This window comes from Bos mutus, chromosome 9 (genome assembly GCF_027580195.1).
Source record: "Bos mutus isolate GX-2022 chromosome 9, NWIPB_WYAK_1.1, whole genome shotgun sequence".
NCBI classification, from domain to species: Eukaryota; Metazoa; Chordata; class Mammalia; order Artiodactyla; family Bovidae; genus Bos; species Bos mutus.
Window position 1 is genome coordinate 101451379 of NC_091625.1, and position 20343 is coordinate 101471721.

General features: G+C 51.2%; 1 protein-coding gene across 1 annotated transcript in view; it reads right to left on the bottom strand.

Annotated features, from left to right (window-relative positions):
• The window catches only part of RPS6KA2 (ribosomal protein S6 kinase A2), a 328370-nt gene extending 310603 nt beyond the window's left edge, over positions 1-17767 (bottom strand). Inside the window, exons 1-2 of the mRNA XM_070377016.1 lie at positions 17690-17767; positions 13727-13789 (exon numbers count right to left, since the gene is read on the bottom strand). Of these exons, the coding sequence (XP_070233117.1) occupies positions 13727-13789; positions 17690-17752 (126 nt within the window). The 5' untranslated portion in view covers positions 17753-17767. The remainder of the gene's footprint in view (positions 1-13726; positions 13790-17689) is intronic.
• Between the last annotated feature and the right edge of the window lie 2576 nt (positions 17768-20343).

The following is a 20343-nucleotide window of genomic DNA, read 5'->3' on the forward strand; positions in this document are numbered from 1 at the left end:
TCTCTGCGTCTCCTGACGGGGGGTGGGGTGGGCTTCCTCCAACAGAAGAAGCGTCATCCTTCCCGGTGGGAGCCCCCTCAGAGCACGCATTCTCTTTGCTCTTTCCCTGCAATGTTCACCCTCGTCTTCCAATGCCTAGTCAAGTAGCTAAAGGCCATAGAGAGAAACTCCAAAACTGAGAATGGCAACTGCAACAGAAAACATTTCAAGCAAACTGTATTCCACCATGTTCACACACATGAAGACACAGCCTCATAAATATGTGGTTACCTGTGGGTGGTTCGGTAGATGATAGACTGATATATAGATAAATAGGTGGACAGATGAAAGGATGGGTAGCTAGATAGATACTCAAGTGAAGATAATATATAGATAATGGATGGAGAGATAAATAATAGCTACACAGATAGATAACAGATGATGGACAGATTGATGGAGAGACACATAGATAGATGGACAGACAGACCGTGTATGTGCATGCAGTCGCATCTGACTCTTTGTGACCCCGTGGACCATAGCTCCTCCATCCATGGGGTTCTCCAGGCAAGAATACTGGAGTGGGTTGCCATTTCCTTCTCCAGGGGATCTTCTCGAACCAAGGTTCACACCCGCGTCTCCTGCATTGGTAGGTGGATTCTTTATCGCTGAACCACCAGGGAAGCCCAGTTGGAAACTTAGATCCACACAAACTCCACACACCATGTTTATGGCAACTTTATTCATAATGGCCAGAATTTGGAAGCACCCAAGGTGTCCTTCAGTAGGTGAATGGGTAAGTGAACTGTGGCCCATCCAGACAATGGACTATTATTCAGCGCCAAAAACAAACCATCAAGTCATGCAAAGGTGTGGAGGAGGCTTGCATGTATATTACTGAGTGAAACAAGCCAACCTGAAAAGGCTGCGTTCTGTGTGATTCCAACCACATGACATTCCGGAGAAGGGAACGCTATGGAGACTTGCTCCTTGGAAGGAAAGTTATGACCAACCTAGACAGCATATTAGAAAGCAGAGAAAAAGCATTAAAAAGCAGAGACATTACTTTGTCAACAAAGGTCCATCTAGTCAAGGCTAGATATGAGAGTTGGACTATAAAGAAAGCTGAGTGCCGAAGAATTGATGCTTTTGAACTGTGGTGTTGGAGAAGACTCTCGAGAGCCCCTTGGACTGCAAGGAGATCCAACCAGTCCATCCTAAAGGAGACCAGTCCTGGGTGTTCATTGGAAGGAATGATGCTAAAGCTGAAACTCCAATACTTTGGCCACCTGATGCGAAGAGCTGACTCATTGGAAAAGACTCTGATGCTGGGAAATATTGGGGGTAGGAGGAGAAGGGGATGACAGAGGATGAGATGGCTGGATGGCATCACCGACTCAATGGACGTGGGTTTGGGTGGACTCTGGGAGCTGGTGATGGACAGGGAGGCCTGGCGTGCTGCAGTTCATGGGGTCGCAAAGAGTTGGACACGACTGAGTGACTGAACTGAACTGATGGAGACAATAAAAAAATCAGTGGTTGCCAGGGGTGAGCGGGGAGGGAGGGATGGGTAGTCAGAGCACACAGGATCATCAGGGCCGTGAAAACACTCTGTGTGATACAGGGATGAGTACGTCTCACTTTACATTTCACATTATCTTCCAAGTCCACAGAATGTAAACACCAAAAGTGAACCCTAATGCAAACTGGATTTGGGGTGATTGGGACATGCCCGAGTAGGCTCATCACTGTAACAATGTCCCCCTCTGATGGGGGGTGTTGATAGTGGGGGTGCTGTGCATGTGGGTGGGGGAGGAGGTATTTAGGGACGCTGTACTCTGTGCTCAATTTTGCTGTGATCCTAAAACTGCTCTAAAAAATAAATTTTATTTAAAAGAGGAAAACCTGGGATTTCAGTTGGTATTGCATTGCATCTCAAAATCACTTTGGAAAATGAACACCTTAATATGGAGTCTTCTTGTCCATGAATGTAGTATACCCCTTCATTATTTTAGTTTTATTTAATCTCTCAACAGTGTTTTATTGTTCTCAGGGCCTTCCCACACCTAGTAGTAAAGAACCTGCCTGCCAATGCAGGAGACATAAAGGACGCAGGTTAGATCCCTGGGTCAGGAAGAACACTTGGAGGAAAAAATGGCAACTCCAGTATCCTTGCCTGGGAAATCCCATGGACAGAAGAGCCTGGCGAGGTACCGTCCACAGGGTTGCAAAGAGTTGGACACGACTGAAGTGACTTAGCGTGCACATACAAACCCTGCATGTATTTTGCTGGATTTATCCCTCTGTGTTACAGGGTTGGGATGCATGATATATAATTTTAATTTCTATCCAATATTTATTGCCAGTGTACTGAAGTTGGAGCAGGGAGGAGCTCCTGACCCTCTCACAGAGCTGCTGGCTACAGCTTCTGTGTTTTCCCACACTCAGGTCCTGCTGGGGCCGGGGTGTAGGAGGACTTCCTTCCCACTCCCAGGGGCTGAGGCTCCTGCATCAGGAGCTGGGTGGGGGGTTGTGCTGTGCACACTGAGGGGCTCCCTGAAGGCAGGCCCGGACCCTCACACACCTCCAGTGAAGGCCCTGGGGAGGACGCGCATGCAGAGTGGGCTCCCGGGCCCTCACACACCTCCAGGGAAGGCCCTGGGGAGGACGAGAGGGCAGAGTGGGCGCCCTGACCTCACACACCTCCAGGGAAGGCCTGGGGAGAACGCGAGCACAGAGCGGGCTCCCAGGCCCTCACACACCTCCAGCGAAGGCCCTAGGGAGGACGCGAGTGCAGAGTGGGCGCCCTGACCCTCACACACCTCCAGGGAAGGCCCTGGGGAGGATGCACGCGCAGAGTGGGCGCCCTGACCTCAGGCTGGCGCATGAGCCCATACTCAGCTGTTTGTTTTCACCCATTTTCACGGTGGCTGCTGCTGCATCTTCTACCTGTTCCAGGTAGGTAGAATAGGTAGCAGATCATGCCCCCACCCTCCTGGAATGGGCCTGTCATCCTTCGGGTAAAGTCCATCTGGCTGCCTTGCGCTCTGATGGGTTCAAGGAAAGCCAGGACTTTGCAGGTTACCTAGCTTTCCCTCATTGTCAGCAATGTTCTCTATGCTTTTCTACATCTTAGGTAGAAAACATCTTCACTGTTAATTTTTGGCTTGCTTGCCTTTTACCAATAATCTATCCAAGTGATTCTCCCTTCAGAATTAAATAAACCTTGCATGTAAGAAATGATGGTCGAAAAGCAGAATTTGTCCGACTTCACAGTTAGATCAAGAGCTAGGTTTTACTTTTGCTTTCAAGGCACACAAACCAGCGCTGACTCTGCAAGAGCAGGAACTCTGGGCAAAGGCTCTAGGTCACAAACCCCAACTTCCTACGCGGTAAACACGGAGGCCTGATTCATGGGCTGCGCAGCTCTGTCTTAAAAAGCCTCCTGTGAGGTCAGCAGCTAACCCTCTTTGTTAAAATTAACAGGTAGAAATCAATGCCCTGTCCAACAGAGGTACAATTTAGCTAGATTGATTTTTTCAAGGAAGCAAAATCACGTGGAGAGAAGGGTGGGTAGCTTTTAACCTATAAAATGAAGTGCTTTTGACCTTCCTAAATCAATGGTTTTGGGGAAGGCAGGATGAAAGCATCAACCTGCCAGTCACAACGGGTGATGTGTTTACATAGGAAAACACTGTTGTTCTTGAGAGAGGCACATTGAAATATTTGAGTGAAATGCATGGTTTACATACTTCACCTAAAAACACTTTAGCAAAAAAGAGTAACAAAAAAATTAACCAAAAAAATTAACAGAATTGTCACCTAGTCCACATTCAAAATCACCTAATTGTCCCAAGAAATATGTTTTAGAGTCGGTTTCTTCAAATCAGGACCCAAGCTAGAAGTGTGCATTACATCCGTTGCTACGTCCCTTATGTAGACCCACAGGCTTCTGTTTCAGATCTGGGGGCTACCAGGCCAGCTGTCCCACAGGGGTGCCACCAGGGTGGCCAGAATAATGGCACCCCAAGATTCCCATGAGGTAAGTAAGCCCCAGAGCTGGACATGTGCCCTTCCAGGCAAAAGGGACTTTGAAGATGTGTTTAAGTCGAGGATCCTGAAGTGGGGTGAGTACCTTGGATCATGTGAATGGTTTATACCATCGCGAGGGTCCTTGTGGGGTGGTGGGAGGGTCAGGTCAGAGAAAGAGCGATGCCATTGCTGAGGGGCAACACGCCAAGGAGCTCAGGTGTGTCCAGAGGCTAGAAGAGATGGTGCAATGGCATCACTGACTCCACGGACATGAGTCTGAGCAAACTCTGGGAGACAGTGAAGGCCAGGGAGGCCCGGCGTCCTGCCGTCCTTGGGGTCGCAAAGGGTCGGACACAACTGAGCAACTACACAACGAGCATAGGCTAGAAAAGCAAGGACGCTGATTCTGGAAACGGAACACGGCCCTGCCAACACCTAGACTGTAGGACTTCTGACCTCCAGGATGGTACAGTAATAAACCCATGGTGCTTGCAGCCTCCAAGTTTGTGGTCACTTGTTACCACAGCAACCGGGAGCTGACACAGCCATCTGCCGGAGCTGCTTGAGCGCCAAGTCCCAGCGTTCTTTCCCTTGTGTCTTTACTTTTTATTCCCCTGTGACTCAGTAGTTACGTTTACAGTAACTTTCTGCATCGTTTTCATCAATATATCACTGTATATTCTGTATTGTGGTTATCAATTCTCCTAAACAAACAAAACCACAGCAAAGTGTTCTCTGCTCCCAAACTAGGCGCCCCCAGCACTGCGAGGTCGGGGTGGCCCAAGTCTTGGGGGCTCTGGTGCCCTTGCACAGCAAGTCTCAGAAGCAGCCCAGAGTCCCCTGCATGGAAGCGTGTGGAGGCGGAGCACAGTAGATGGGGACTCAGCACACGGCCTGGCCAGGGTCTGAGCGGAGACGGCTACGGAAATCCAGTCCCCGTGCATTTTGTGTGTTTTTGTCTTGATTGAAAAAGCAGGGTTTCTGGCAAAGACTTGGACCGGACCCAGCAGACCAACGAAACTGAGTGTCCCGAGTATATTTGTTATGGGTTGAAACTTGTCGCCCAGAGACCTGTCGAAACCCAAACCCCAGTGACTTAAGACGTGCCCTTGTGTGGAAACAGGGTCTCTGTGGGTGTCATTAGATGGGACAAGAGTCATCAGGGTGGGCCCAGATCTGAAATGATTGGTGTTCTCAGGAGAAGACGGCCAGGTGAGATGCCCATGGGGAGAGGCCACGTGAAGACGGAGTCAGAAACCTGAGATGCGTCCATGAGTCCCAGAACCCCACGGACCGGGGCAGCCCGCAGGGTCTGGGGCAGAGGCCTGGGGGAATTCGCCCTCCCTGCCTCGGGAGGAACCAGCCCGCTGATACCCTGACCTGATTTCCAGCCGCCAAAACTGCAGGAAACTAAACATCAGTTGTGCAAGCCGCAGCATCCGTGGAACTTCCCCCGCGGCCCAGGAGAGGAGCCCGCGATACAGCGGGCAGAGGAGGCTCAGCAGGAACTCGGTGCCAGCCGTGGGCCCTGCGCCCAGACACCACCACCTTTCGCGGGGCCCCTGCCGCCTCCTAACCCGGCTCCCTGACCTCACTCTTTCCCCCAAACTCCCTGCTTCCTGACCAACAACCAGAGAGAGTGTGCTTGAAAAACCTCAATGCCAACGCACCACTTTCCTGCTCAGGAGTCACCAGTGCCATCCCAGAGAAACTGTAATAAAGTCCGGAGACCTGCGGGCCTCTGCGCCCCCTCCCAGCACCGCCTGCTCCCTGAGCCCCTGTCCGCCCAGACCTCCTCGGCCTTGAATCATCTGCCTTCGGGTTCGGGTAGGGGCTGGTCTCTAACGTCATTTACCTCCTAACCTCAACCCCACCTGCTGGGCGAGGTCCTCCCTAACCCGTGCTCCCACCCCGGCGCTCTGGCTCTGTACTTCTGCTCCGGTTCTCCACAGCCCCCGCCGCCACGCGGAACGGCCTCGTTAGCTAGCTGTTTACTTGCAGGAACACTAGAGCGTAAGGTGCAGAGATTCTCGTCTGCCTCGCTCATGTGAGTCCCTGAATCACTGGAGCCGGCCCGGCGCCAGGCACAGAGCTGTTGCTCAGCAGACGCTCGCTGAGATAACCGAGATGGGGGAGGGCGGGGTGGGGGCGGGGGCTGGCCGGGTGAGTATCGGGGGGCTGTGATGCCAGAGGCGGCCTGCCCCACCCGCCTGGGTACGCCTGAGACCTCCCATCTTCCCAGGAGGACGCTAGAAAGCACCCTCTTGTATTTATCCCGTTGTTGTGAAAACAGGCATCTGTGTGTCTGCATCTTCAAATCCAGACTCAAAATCCTTTCGGCTTCTCTGCTTATGTTACCTGCCCTCGCTCCGTTCATTCTGCCGGAGACGGAAGGTGAGACCTGACTCAGGGTCGGAGGGTCTGCGCCCCTGGGGGAGTCCTCCCCACCCTCCCTCCCAGGAGCCGGGAAGAGGGACTGTGGGGGAGGAGTCTCCCGCAAGGAGCCAGGCGCTCACTCAACATTCACTTGGCACTGTGGGCTGTTTTGGTACCACATCTCAGAAAAAAATGGTCTTAATGATTCCCTGGAGATTTTTATGACTCACACGAATTGCAGTCTGTGTCTCCACACCCAGTTCCCAGCTGCATCTGTGTTACAAAAGTAAGCGTTTTGGGGGATTTGTTTGACTTTTTATTTCTTCAAAATATCCAAAGGATAAGAAGCGACATGATTTTCTCTCTGATACTTTGAACCTTACCCACACATGTACAGCATTATCAAGGAGGAAAATTCACTCTCTCTCTATATATATATATCCTCTCTTACTGTAATTATTTAAATGATCCATTTGATATCAATAAAGTACAAGAAACTTCTGTGATTCATTAAGTCAGTAATGCATCCCACCCATGACAGAGATATCAGCCAAAAAAGCAGAGATAGGGTGTGTATCTTTCAACAGCACCTCTGGCTCAAGTTCCCCCATGCTTTTCATGCACACAAAAAAAGAACAAGTTTTGTATTTTCCTAGTTTGAAGAGATTTGGAAGGTCTAATATTTTGGCCAACATAGCCAAATGCAAAAAGCAGACTCATTGGATAGATTGAGGGCAAGAGAAGAAGGGGACCACAGAGAATGAGATGGTTGGATGGCATCCCTGACTCAATGGACAGGAGTTTGAGCAAACTCTGGGACCTGGCGTGCTGTGGTCCATGGGGTCGCAGAGAGTTGGACACGAATGAGCAAATGAGCAACTGCAGCAAATTGAAGGGAGGAGAGAGAATTTTAAAAAGAGAAAAAGAGAGAGAAGCCCAGTGACAGGGCATGGTGACGCAGTCTCTGACCCCAGTGTGGCCACAGAAAAGAGACGCGGGCAGGGTTCCCAACGCACCTGTAACCTTGCTTTAAACCCAGAGGACAGGACGGAGCAAAGCCTTTGACCCCCAGGCCCTTAGTCCATCAGCCAAAAACTCACCACCTAACCTCTGAGATTTAGGAAGAGAAAATAAGTCAGCAGAAAGAGCTTTGGTTTGAAATTCCCTTTTTCGTTGGTTCTCTGCTATAATAAGCAAATTACATCATCTCTGATACCTCAATTTCACCACCTGAAAAACGGGGAAAATAATAGACTTGCCACCCACTTCTTGGTCTTAGGAAGATGGAAGATGACATCAGTCAGATACACCAAAAGCAGGGCTCTTATTTCAGCACATTCTCGGGTTTCCTCTGCAGGCAGAGGTGCACCATCATTCCTCGGGGGATAAGACACAGGAGGCCCTAAAGGACTCCCCAAGGCGACCCCAGAGCTTCCTCCAGCCCCACTGCTGTGTGTTCAACCACATGGAGAGGGCGGCTTTGACTTCCCCGGTAACTCAGATGGTAAAGTGTCTGCCTGCAATGCAGGAGACCCAGGTTCAATCCCTGGGACGGGAAGATCCCCTGGAGAAGGAAGTGGCAACCCACTCCAATACTCTCTGGAAGATCCCATGGACAGAGGAGCCTAGTGGGCTACAGTCCACGGGGTCACAAAGAGTAGGACACGACTGAGTGACTTCACTTTGGCTTCATGATTCAGCAACCATCTCAACACATGACCAGGTGGGCACCTTTTCCTGGTGAGACCACCCATGAAGTCACTGTGCTGGCAGGAAATACCCTGCCCCCAGGGCGGTCAGGAAGCTGCAGATGGCTGGCTGGTTCACAGGGCCAGAGCCCACGCCCTGAACGGCGTGAACAATTTGCTCTGCAGGACTGTGTACCCCACCAATCCACTGTTCTCAGACAGCAGAACAGGGCCCCACGCGTGCCCAGGGTTCTAGACGACGTCAGCACGAACTAAGTAATCAGTTTATTCCCAGAGAGGCAGTACTCGGAAGCGCGCTCCTGCTGACTTTGCTACAGAAGCAGAAAGACGAGGATCGCAGAAACCGAAAATAGCTGCAAGCTGTCCTCTGTGTCCGACAGAGATCGCGGCAAACGCTTCAGAGATGATGTGATAACCGAAGGGACCCATGGCTGCTGACAATGGGAGCTGGGCTTCTTGTCTCGTGTCGATCCTTGCAAATAATTACCACCGACACATCAAACACGCTCTACCAATGTTCATCCCCAAATCTCACCGTTTCCTTCGTGTCTGCCCCAGTAGGTGCTGACGCTTGGTGAAGCCAACGGTACTGTTACCACCGCGCAGGGCATTTAAACGCCCATGGGAACTGCAGAGGCTTAGTCACGTTAGCCTTTCTTCCAAATGCATTATGCTTATAATGCTCTTCTCTAGAATTCCTGTAAGGATGAGAGTTCCTGCCTTCTCCTGGACAAATCTGAATGGTGACATAGCCAACGTGCCTTCGCCAACTCCAGCTTCGGAGACAGGTGGGTTCTGTAAAGACACACTGATGGCAGGTAACAAGCAGGCTGGGAAGATCGACTCATCCATTTCTTTTCAAACTCCCAGCTATCTTTTCAAGCTGTAATTGCACTGCTTGTAATTGCTTTATCAGTTCTGAGCCTTCATTATTCTTCTTGTCTCACTTCTATTCAATCCAGTTTGGATTGTTTTTTCTTTTTTTTAAGGAACAATGAAACTGTCTAGATTCCCAGGGCAGGACAAGAGGTAAGAGGCCATCTGTCGACGTCTGCGGGTGACCTGGGCACAGGTGGCTGAACCCTGACCTGGGCAAGAGCCTGCTGCTACCGTGACTTAGTCCCAAGGGCTCTGAAAACACTCTTGGCTTGTCTCTCCTTCAAGATTGAAGGGCTCCCCGAAATTTCACCCCTGCCTTGCTTCTCACCCCTCGCCCCTGGCTGAGAACTGGGGACGTCCAAGCTACAGCTGTTGGGAAATCAGGAGGCTGGTCACTGAAGGAGTTCACGTTGACAGATGCTAGGGATTCGAAGAACACCTGCCTGGAGGTGGTCCCGTTGGTCCCCTGGCTCCTGGGGAGATGCCGGGGCCAGGCCGCTGGTGCCCCATCTTCCAGAATCCTCACTGGGCCGAGAGCTGTCATCCCCCTGCCGATCCCTCAGGGCAGGTCTCTGTGCTCCCTGCAGAGTGCTCTCCTGCCAACTGAGGCTGGCAGCAGGGCTGCCACCCTCCCGGCTCTGTTTTGCCTCAGAGGTGCCAGAATCATCTCTGCTGTGAAAACCCAGCACAGTTTCAGTGGGAGAGGCGAACACCCCAAGAGTCACAAGGAAATAAGGGGAAACCACGATAATGCTGGGGGTGGCTTCTCTGGACCTGGTTTCTAAGATCAACCAGACAAGAAAATGACCGTTATTAATAAACAGAACCCTGAAATCAAAGCACTTTAAAAAATATATACACGTTCTAGTGTTTTCCACAGGGCATTCTGTGAAGTCAGAAACTCGCCTAAACCGCCCCCTGCCACCCCGCCCCCCGTGTGTCTGCAGCATCTGGACACAGAGGTCAGGGATGGAGCAGGGATACAGGGGCTGCTGCTGACCTCGGCTCAGAGGCTCATCCTGGATACTCCTGGAGGGACCTCTGCTCCCCAGACTTGCCCCCCCCATCCCCACGTCCTTCCCCCAGATGACTGATGGGGCCTGCGTGCAGGTCAGGAGGCTACGGTCACCTCTGGTCTCACCCTCCAGAGGCCCCCGCTCCATACCACAGTGCCCAGCCCAGCGAGGCAGGTGCTTCTTCCTTAAGCCCTGACTCTCTCTGGGGTCCTCATTTCCCAGCATTTCCACTGGTCCTGCTACACACACCAGGCCAAAAGGAGCAAGGCACAGGACCACCAAACCCCGAAGAGCAGGGGCCTCGGTTCGGTTCAGTTGAGTCCGAGTCTTTGCAACCCCATGGGCGGCAGCACGCCAGGCCTCCCTGCCCATCACCAACTCCCGGAGTGTTCTTGCTGACAAGCCCCTTCCAGGAACCCCTCAAACGGCAGCTGACGGGGTATTTCCTAGTGGGATCTGCTGAGGCAGTTTGGTTTCGTTTTTCCTTTGCTTTTCTCCAGGACACAAAGGGTGGCGGCCTCTGATGTGTCACGTGGACTCTCATGAAGAGTCACCTTCCTTTGAGTTTATACAGAGCCCCCGCAAGACCTCGGAGACAGGAGGTCTTCCCTCGGCAGAGCTGAGGAGAAGGTAGGTCGCAGACGCTCCCAGCTTCTGATGCCGACTCCCTGTCTTGATTTCAATCTTTGATCTCGACCTTCACCAGAGCCCTTCTTCCAGAGGTTGGACGGAACCAGGGCGTGAGGTACAACTGCACACGAGTCACCTCTGAAGACACCTGTGCGTTTGCTGCTGTTGTTCAGTCGCTCAGTCGTGTCCGACTCTGTAAGCCCACGGGCTGCAGCACTCCAGGCTTCCCTGTCCTTCACCAACTCCTGGAGCTTGCTCACACTCATGTCCGTCGAGCCAGGGATGCCATTCAACCATCTCATCCTCTTTCATTCCCTTCTCCTCCTAGCTTCAATCTTTCCCAGCAACAGGGTCTTTTCCAATGAGTTGGCTCTTCAAATCAGGTGCCCAAAGTATTGGAGCTTCCAGCTTCAGCATCCGTCCTTCCAGTGAACACCCAGGACTGATCTCCTTTAGGATGGACTGGTTGGGTCTCCTTGCAGTCCAAAGGACTCTCCAGAGTCTTCTCCATCACCACAGTTCAAAAGCGTCAATTCTTTGGTGCTCAGCCTTCTTTATGGTCAAGCTCTCACATACATACATGACCACTGGAAAAACCATAGTTTTGACTAGATGGACTTTTGCATAAAATGTCCCAAATTTTTGCATAAAATATCCTACACTTTACACACACACACACACGTGAAGAACGTTCCGCATGTAAGAACTGTATCAGCAAAAGGCGCAGCAAGGCTGGAGCCATCACAGACAGTCCTGCTCACCTGCTCCTCCTTCCATGCAAGGCACGAGGTCTTACCCACAGGCCACCAGTAAACATTCTTGATTGACTGAATGAACAAACTGTTGTGGAGGTGGATATTTTTTCCGAAATAAGACTTTTTTAGTCATCACACACGTTCAGACTGGCAAGGAGTGTGAGGCCCTCATGCCCAACTCTGTTGCCATCTGATTTCATTTATCTGAGCCAAGGATCTTTTGCTCTGAAGGCTGAGGAGGACGCACGCGGGAAACCTGGCCCCAGAAAACGTCAGACACCCGCTCAGGACCCCTGGGTCACTTCCCCGCTGCTGGATTGGAGCCTGGGGTTTTCAGCATCATCTCTCAGAAGCAGCCACTGACAGGCTGGGCCCAGTGTCTTTCCGTTTCCCCACAAACTTTACAAATGCATCCACTCATCAGCCTGTGTCCTGCAGACACTCCCAGTGAAGTGAAGTCACTCAGTTGTGCCCGACTCTTTGCGACCCCATGGACAGTAGCCTGCACCAGGCTCCTCCATCCATGGGATTTTCTAGGCAAGAACACTGGAGTGGGTTGCCATTTCCTTCTTCAAGGGATCTTCCCAATCCAGGGATCGAACCCAGGTCTCCCACATTGTAGACAGATGCTTTACCATCTCAGCCACAAGGGCTTCAAGGAGGCAGACACTCCTAACCACTCTTCATTTACTAAGAGTCACAGGCAGGCTGCCTTTCTGTCATTTGGACAAGGTGACACCAGGAAACAGGAAACATTCCTCTACCTCATGTTCTGTTATCAAAAGTAACTTCAAGAGCTCAGTCGACTTTCCTGCACTCCTGCAACAACTTAGCACCTACATTTGCATCAGAAGTGCTGCTACTACTACTGCTAAGTCACTTCAGTTGTGTCCGACTCTGTGCGACCCCAGAGACGGCAGCCCACCAGGCTCCCCCGCCCCTGGGACTCTCCAGGCAAGAACACTGGAGTGGGTTGCCATTTCCTTCTCCAATGCATAAAAGTGAAAATTGAAAGGGAAGTCGCTCAGTCATGTCGGACTCTTTGCGACCCCATGGACTGCAGCCCACCAGGCTCCTCCATCCATGGGATTTTCCAGGCAGGAGTACTGGAGTGGGATGCCATTGCCTTCTCCACGGAAGTGCTGAGGATAAGACAGTTTGAGACCAGGAGACCTTAGGAAGTAACTACAGTTAGTGATGTAACAGGTTCTGTGAGTTACCAAGCCCTTCGAGGGGATCCTGGTGCACAGTCAGTCGTGGTGCCAGTTTGGCTGCCACCGTGAGCACCCTGGAGCCTGTCTCCTGAAGCTGACGACTGAAGGGCCTCAGCAATCTCCCTGCCGGAAATACACCAAAGATTCCCTGGATGTCAGAGTCCAGGCGCCCCCAGCACCCCGTCACTCCACCCCGGCCCCACCCAGTGCCCCATTGCTCCTCTCTGCTCCCCTCAGCGCCTCAGCCCAGCGCCTCATGGCTCTGCCCCGCCCTGCCCCACCCCACACAGCGCCCATTGCTCCTCCCCAACCCCCCAGCACCCCATCGCTCTGCCCCCACCTTTCAGCACCCCATCACTCTGCCCCGGCCCCACCCAGTACCCCATCGCTCCTCTCCGCTCCCCCCAGCGCCCCAGCCCAGCACCCCATCACTCTGCCCTGCCCCACCCCACCAGCGCCCATCGCTCCTCCCCAACCCCCCAGCGCCCCATCGCTCCTCCCCAGCCCCTCCCAGTGCCCCATTACTCCTCCCTGGCCCCGCCCAGCACCCCAATCGCTCCTCCCCCAGCCCTGCCCAGCTCTCCATCGCTCCTCCCCTGACCCCGCCCAGTGACCCATCGCTCCTCCCCCAGCACCCCATTGCTCCGCCCCCAGCCCCGCCCAGCACCCCATCGCTCTGACCCAGGACCCACTCGGCCCTCGGTTCTCGGCCCAGGCGTCCCCCGCCTGCTCCCACCCGGCTGCAGAGGGATCCACCTCCTCCCATGGCCCCAACAACACCTCCCAAACAACACCTCCCAGACGTTCTAAGAGGCTATGTGACCCAACCTCTGGCAGATGAGAGTGACCCCTCACTTCTCTATTTTCCCTGCGTGTCTTAATTGATAATGACTTGTCATTTCTCCTTTAAAAAGTCCACACGAGAAGACTCTAAATCTCCCCTTGGGTGGTAATTTTTCTTCCTGTGTTCTAAGTATCCCTTTTGCGGGAAATTCCTGACTATAATATGTACACAACCCATATGGGTATGTGTGTGTATACATGTATGTATATACACACATTTCACTAAAATACCACTAAATTCAAGTTTTCATTTCCTCCCTCCACCCACCCTCCTCCCCAAATAGTAAAACACTCACAGTCACTTCTTCCACAGCGTCTTCTGTGGGCTCTGAGTCTAGATTTAGGTCCTCTTCGGTGGTCTGACAACAAGAGAGACACGTGAAGTGCAGTTAGCCAGTGTTCTTGTAAACAGCATCATGCAGGCGATCAATGCAGAGGACGAACTAGATGCTCGGTACTGGACCCTAGGACCCGGAAAGGGCATCAGGGCCCCTCTCCACCTGAATTTAATTGAAACTCTACGAGGCTTCATGCCAGAGACAGACCCTTTATGGAACAGGAGGCAAATGAGGCAGTGAGTGTTTATATCCACAATGACAAATCACCAGATCAGCCAACTGTGCACGTCTGACACCACAACCGAAAGGAGAAGCAGGTGGTTTATATAACTCCCTGACCAGCACGGCGAGGATGTGCATTTACACGGCCCCGAAAGTCTCGGGCGTGAGGGCAGAAACAGGTCACAGGGAGGCTTTGTAGCCAGCCCGTGAGAGTGGAACAAAACCACAGTCTCAAGCCAAAGCTTAGAGAGCGAATTAAACCAGAGAGAGCCAAGTCCCAAATCATAAAATCATAGTGTCGTGTTTCTGCAGGGTAGGCTGTGAATAGAAAGGTCTGTGTCTGAGCTTTGCCTCCCACTTAATGACTTCAGGCAAATTGCTTAACCCAAACCTCAGTTTCCCCACACAGAAAATCAGGGACATAAGTATATCTGCTTCTTGGAGACACAGACAGAATTCAGGGAAATAAGACCTCACAGCAGTCCGCCCCAGCTCTGGCGTGCGATGGGCGCTCAGAGTTGGCTGCTGTCAAACCATTTCTAGTTTCATTTCCAGCCCAGCAGCCATGAGATCATTGTCACTGTACGAGCTAGGCTGGGAACTTCAGGAGTCGTGTTTGATCTGCATTGCTGAAAAACAGGGTTTCTCCTCTCTCTAATGCGTGATGACACCTCGGAAGGAAAAATCTCGTTGGGTCCTCTGAAGGACAAACCAGATGGGTTGGCTGGGCCTCCTGGGCTGGTGCTGCCCTGCCTTCCCCACCGCACCCAAGTCCTCACTCCCCAGCCACACCCCATCCCCTGAGTCCACCCTGGGCACGGTACCCCTGCTGACAGCAGTGATGGAAAAGTCCTGCTCTGAAGATGTGTGTGTGTCTAACTTGCTGACACACCATTCACACAATCCGCTCAGTTCAGTCGCTCAGTCGTGTCCGACTCTCCGCGACCCCATGAACTGCAGCACGCCAGGCCTCCCTGTCCATCACCAACTGCCGGAGTCCACCCAAATCCATGTGCATTGAGTCGGTGGTGCCATCCAGCCATCTCATCCTCCGTCGTCCCCTCTCCTCCTGTTCACACAATACTTTGTGCTTATCTCGGGGCCAGCTTCTTCTGGGGTTTTATAGAGGGCCCGGTTTTTAACTAGCACATGTTTCCTTGTCAACACGCCTCATTCATGGGCAAAACACGCCTTCCAAATACCTCAAAACAATTCATAAACCACAAACACTTTTCTTAGACAGTCAAATGAACTTCCCCTGGTTTGTGTGCTGAAGCAGGGTTGATTTTTATAAGGACATATAGGGATTCTACATAAGGATTTTTATAAAGATTCTCTAGTCCAGTGACCCTCAAATCCAACTTAGTTCAGTTCCCTCTCACTGCAGATGAGAAAAGAGATTAGAGGGGAAGTAACTCATGAAGGCAGGAAAAACCCAGAATCAAAACCTAGAGCATTGATCACTACCCCCGGAAAACCAACATCTGGTTCTGTTAAATGGTGTAAAAGCAAACAACGCAAGCACTGGCATCATATAGCAATTTCCTCATAGAAAATCACACCTTTTATGCAAGGATTTTGTGACACTTGGAGTTCAGAGGTCAAATGGACTCCATCTAGTTTTGCCCAATCCCTTGATGTGGGAGTTTTTTTAGTATCACACAGCATAAAACATGTGCCAAACTGGGAAACAAAATCAGCCTCTGGGTCCAAAATAGATCTCACGCTTTCCTGACACCGTGAAATATCTCAGGGTTAATATTTCAGGGTTAATCTTTCTGTAGAAAGAGCTCTCACTTCTGGGTCCCAAATAAACAGAGATTGAATGCTCTGTCTTAACTTCCTCAGGGTTTACAATCCCAAGACATTCACCCAGGAAGCCTGAAGAAAATTTCTTTTGCTTCAGGACCTTTAAATTTATCCAATTTTTATTATTTGTTGTTGCATATACATGAACCTCAAAGACTTCTATAAAGGTGCCCTCTCTGTGGGGTGGCGAGGCCATGCAGTCTCTCAGCCAATGGTGCTTCAGATTATTCCAGATTGCAAGCTTTTTCTAAGATCATGTTATATATATTTCTAATAATGTGAGTATATTTATTGCTGGTGTATTTTCAATTTTAGAAACATCTAAAGCGCAAGCTGCTGTCCAGAGCTTGGGTCACTGGCCACAATACAGTGTCCAGAGTCCCAGAAGATGTGCTCCAAGCCTCCTCCACTCCTCACTGCGTTCTAAGCCCCCGACTAACCCTCCCCCGACAGAAAGGCTTCCTCCGTGGGGCTCGGATGTTGAGGGGCACCAGCTGGGCCCCCCCACCACCACGAGCAGAGTTCAGGTCACCAGGAGGGGCTCAGAAAGCAACCAGAGATAGGAATGGGCCTTTTGGTCCATCATTAATTCAAGTCATTAGTTCAACTTGTTAAAAACCCAAACCTTTCTCAAAAGAAAAAATAAACTTGATTTGGCAGCCTGCTGAGTGAGAGGTTCTTTCTAAGGTATTGCTGTCACTGCTGAGAACAGTCTCGTGTGCAGAAAGAATAATCAATAGCCTTGACCCATGGGGTCATCGCCTCCCACTTAGGTGCTCCATCGAAGAACTGGCCTTCATATCTGTGCCAGGCTTGACAAGCTCCTCTGACCAATATACACACCCCAGGCATTAATTAGTTAGTGTGGCTTCCAAAAAAGCATTAAATATAAAATATTAACTAAATTCTCTTCTGAAACAGAATCTCTCTTTCTGTTCAAAATTACGTGAATGTCTCAACACATAGTATATATATATATATATAAATAATATATTTATAAAACATGTAAACCAGGAAGAATTGAACTTACAGACACGATGCAGGATGTACGAGATAAGGCAAAAGTTAAAGGCTGGATTTTGTAAAGGTTTGGTCAGTTACTAAAATTTGCCATTTATAAATGTGATTTGAGTTGCTGTAAACACAGCACAGGTATATTAAATAATTCAATAGACTTAATAACTTTGGGGAACTTTCTCTTCCAGGAAAAATATACGTTGATGTTCTAGAATTCAAACTAAACAAACGAAATTCCAAGAAAGGAGAGCTCTGCGTCCCTAGGGTAGCACAAGTCAAGCAGAATCACACCTGCCTCCCACCTGCCAGGCAGCCCCGTGGGCGGGCCGCTGACATGTGCATTTCATTATCTTTTCATCCTCAGTCTCTCCTCTTTATTCAAACACGCACCCGGTTAAGGTTGCATCATCTACGCCTTGTGTTTTAAAGCAGAGCTCATCACTTGCTTCGCCTTCTGGTTTCATCCTTCACTGTAGCAGTTGGAGGGCTTATAATTTAAAGCCACTTGTTGAAGGAAATAAACTGATGTAGCTTAGTCTGAAAGCAGGGAGACTCTTTTAAGGCACACACTCTAAGATGCATCCTGAAGTTTGGCTGAAGAGCAGCCATTTTTTTCTTCATTCATTTTCATTCATGTATTTACACCACACACAACGCCTTGTGTGGGTGTGTGTGCACACACATATGTACAGTTTATATGTGTATATAAACACAGCACACACACCTATACTAATTAAACATCCCAGACTACCACATAGTAGTCGCTCAATAAATATGATTTCTTTAGAGTACACAGACTGCCCACTGGCCGCAGAGTTAGGGTTTTTAAGGATACTGTAGAAAAAGTACCACACTTTCCTTCTCTGGACTCACCTCTATTTCCATGGGCTCCACCTCTATCTTTTTCCATAGCTCCAGCAACTGTGCAATGGGCATGTTTGAAAACTTTCCCTCCGATCAAGATCAAGTATGGACAGGAAGAAAGCAAATGACCGGAGGCGCCAAGCAGTGCAGAGATCCAGACAGGATGCCGGAGCGCAGGCAGAGGCGGGCGGCGCTGGAGGAAGGGAGCCGGCGAGGACGCAGTCCTGCTGGGACGGCCGCGGGCGCCGGTCCCGGTCCTCGGGCCCGGGGGCTGGGCAGGGAGCCGGGGGTCTTCAGTGTGGCTGCTCCGCCGGCGTGTCCTCGCCCCCGACGGTCGTCACGCCACCCCTGGGCTGCTCCAGGGGCTCGGCCGCTTCGCGCTGGCCGGCGCTGCGAGCCGGAGGAGGAGGCAGGCTGCAGCCTCGGGATGCGCGCTGCGACTTTCCCGGAGTGCGCGCCGGCTCGGCCTCAGATTGGACTCGCTGCCTCGCCCCCTCCCCGGAGCGGCCACTCCCCCTCCCCCCACCATTTTACCTTAATTGGCTCTAAACGACGGGTGAAAGTTGGGTCTGAGGATGCTGCTGCCATAGCAACCGCATAGCAACGAGGGCTGGGGGAGGAGGGGTGGCGAGGAGGGGGCCGTGCGGCAGGTTCTGCCCTCTCCCTTCCCTCGCACGCGCGCGTGCACACGCGTGCACACACCCCTCCCTTCGCCAAGGACTGCACTGAGCCCCCTACGACCACCTGCAGCCAGCGGGGACCCTAGGGGCGTCCAAGGCCAGAGGCCAGGTGCTCGCGAGCTGCTTCTCCTGCACCAGCGTTTCAGAGACTCTGCATTAGAGAACTGCCGCTGGAGGGGCAACTGGGGCAGCACCTCGGCCTGGGTGCCCCCCCCCCCGACCCCCCAAGCATCAGGGAAGCACTCCCTCTCCAGGGAAAAGGAAAGGAGGTGGGGCTGGGGGGGCCGGGGCCGCGGCTTGCGGCTAGTCCTGCTCCAGCCAAGGCCGTCCTGGGGCAGGCCGGCGGCCTCCGCACCTCGGGAGCTGGCAGCCCTGCTGGTCTTGGGAGACAGGATGAGAAGTGCTGGGCGGGTCAACTCCCAGGCGAGGGGCTCAGAACAAGGATCCTGCTGGACTCGGAACAAGGACTGGGGAGAGGGGCGGTTACACACATCAGACGTTTGCTAAGTTGCAGGGAGGACGCTCTGTGCACCGAGAACAGCGTCTTGTTTAATGTCCTATGTGATGCGGATTTCACCATCCCGTCTGGTAGACGAGAAAACCCTGAGGCTCAGAGAGAAGGACCGAGCCCAGAGTCACACGGCCCCCAGTGGCAGAACCGGAAGTGAAGTCCGGCTGAGTCAGCTGGGGCTCTGTGATCCCAGTTTCCTGCAGAAGGGAAGCCAGGAGTGCGATTTTCTAAGGAACATTTCCCTCCTTTGGGTCTCTCTTTTTTTCTCATTTTGGTCTTTGTACTTTTCCTCACACCGTCTCTGTCTTAGAATAAAAGATATCAGCAGGTGGAAATACATTCATCTCTCCAGATTTCTAAGGCTAATGTGATTTTTGGTTTCCTCCTTTGGGAAATGGTGGTAAAGTCTAATACAATTTAATGTTGCTTCTGGAATAAGTATTCATTTCTATAGCAAATTCCTTTATCTCCGGGAAAAAAATATCTAAGAAATGCCTTACTGCTTCCAAAACTTACCAATAATATCTTTGTCCTTTTCATCATTATAAAAATCACAAAGAAATCCAATTCGTTAGAAAAACAAAAAACCAACAATAACCACTCATTCAGTTGTGTCTGACTCTGCAAATCGTGGACTGTAGCCCACCAGGCTCCTCTGTCCATGGGAATCTCCAGGCAAGAGTACTGGAGTGGGTTGCCGTTCCCTTTTCCAGGGGATCTCCCCGACCCAGGGGTTGAACCCACGTCTCCTGCACTGAAGGCAGAGTGTTTACCATTTGAACCACTAGGGAAGCCCCAACAATGACTGCAAACTAGCTCAAATTCCAGACCCTGCATGTTTCAGAGGGAAAATATAGTCCGAATTAACAGAAAAGTTTCCATTCTTAGTGTGAATTTACAAAAGTCACTTTATCTTTCTTCATAATGGGACCAGTAAGTATTTTTACTCAAAATAAAAGTAATAGCAGTATTGTCTGTCTTCAGAGGTGACATTCACTGATTGATGGAGAGAGTGAAGGCTTCCAATGTGTTCACCAATTAAGGTAATTTGGGGCATAACTTAAAAGGTCACGGTTGTTATTGCTCAGTCGCTAAACCATGTCCAACTCTTTTCGACCCGGTGGACTGCAGCATGCCAGGCTCCCTGTCCTCCACTATCTCCAAGAGTTTGCTCAGGTTCATATCCATTGAGTCAGTGATGCCATCCAACCATCTCATCCTCTGTCATCCCCTTCTCCTCCTGCCCTCAATCTTTCCCAGCATCAGGGTCTTTTCCAATGAGTTGACTCTTCGCATGAGGTGGACAAAGTATTGGAGTTTCAGCTTCAACATCAGCGCTTCCAATGAACACTCAGGACTGATCTCCTTTTGGATGGACTGGTTGGATCTCCTTGCAGTCCAAGGGACTCTCAAGAGTTTCTCCAACACCACAGTTCAGAAGCATCAGTTCTTTGGTGCTTAGCCTTCTTTAT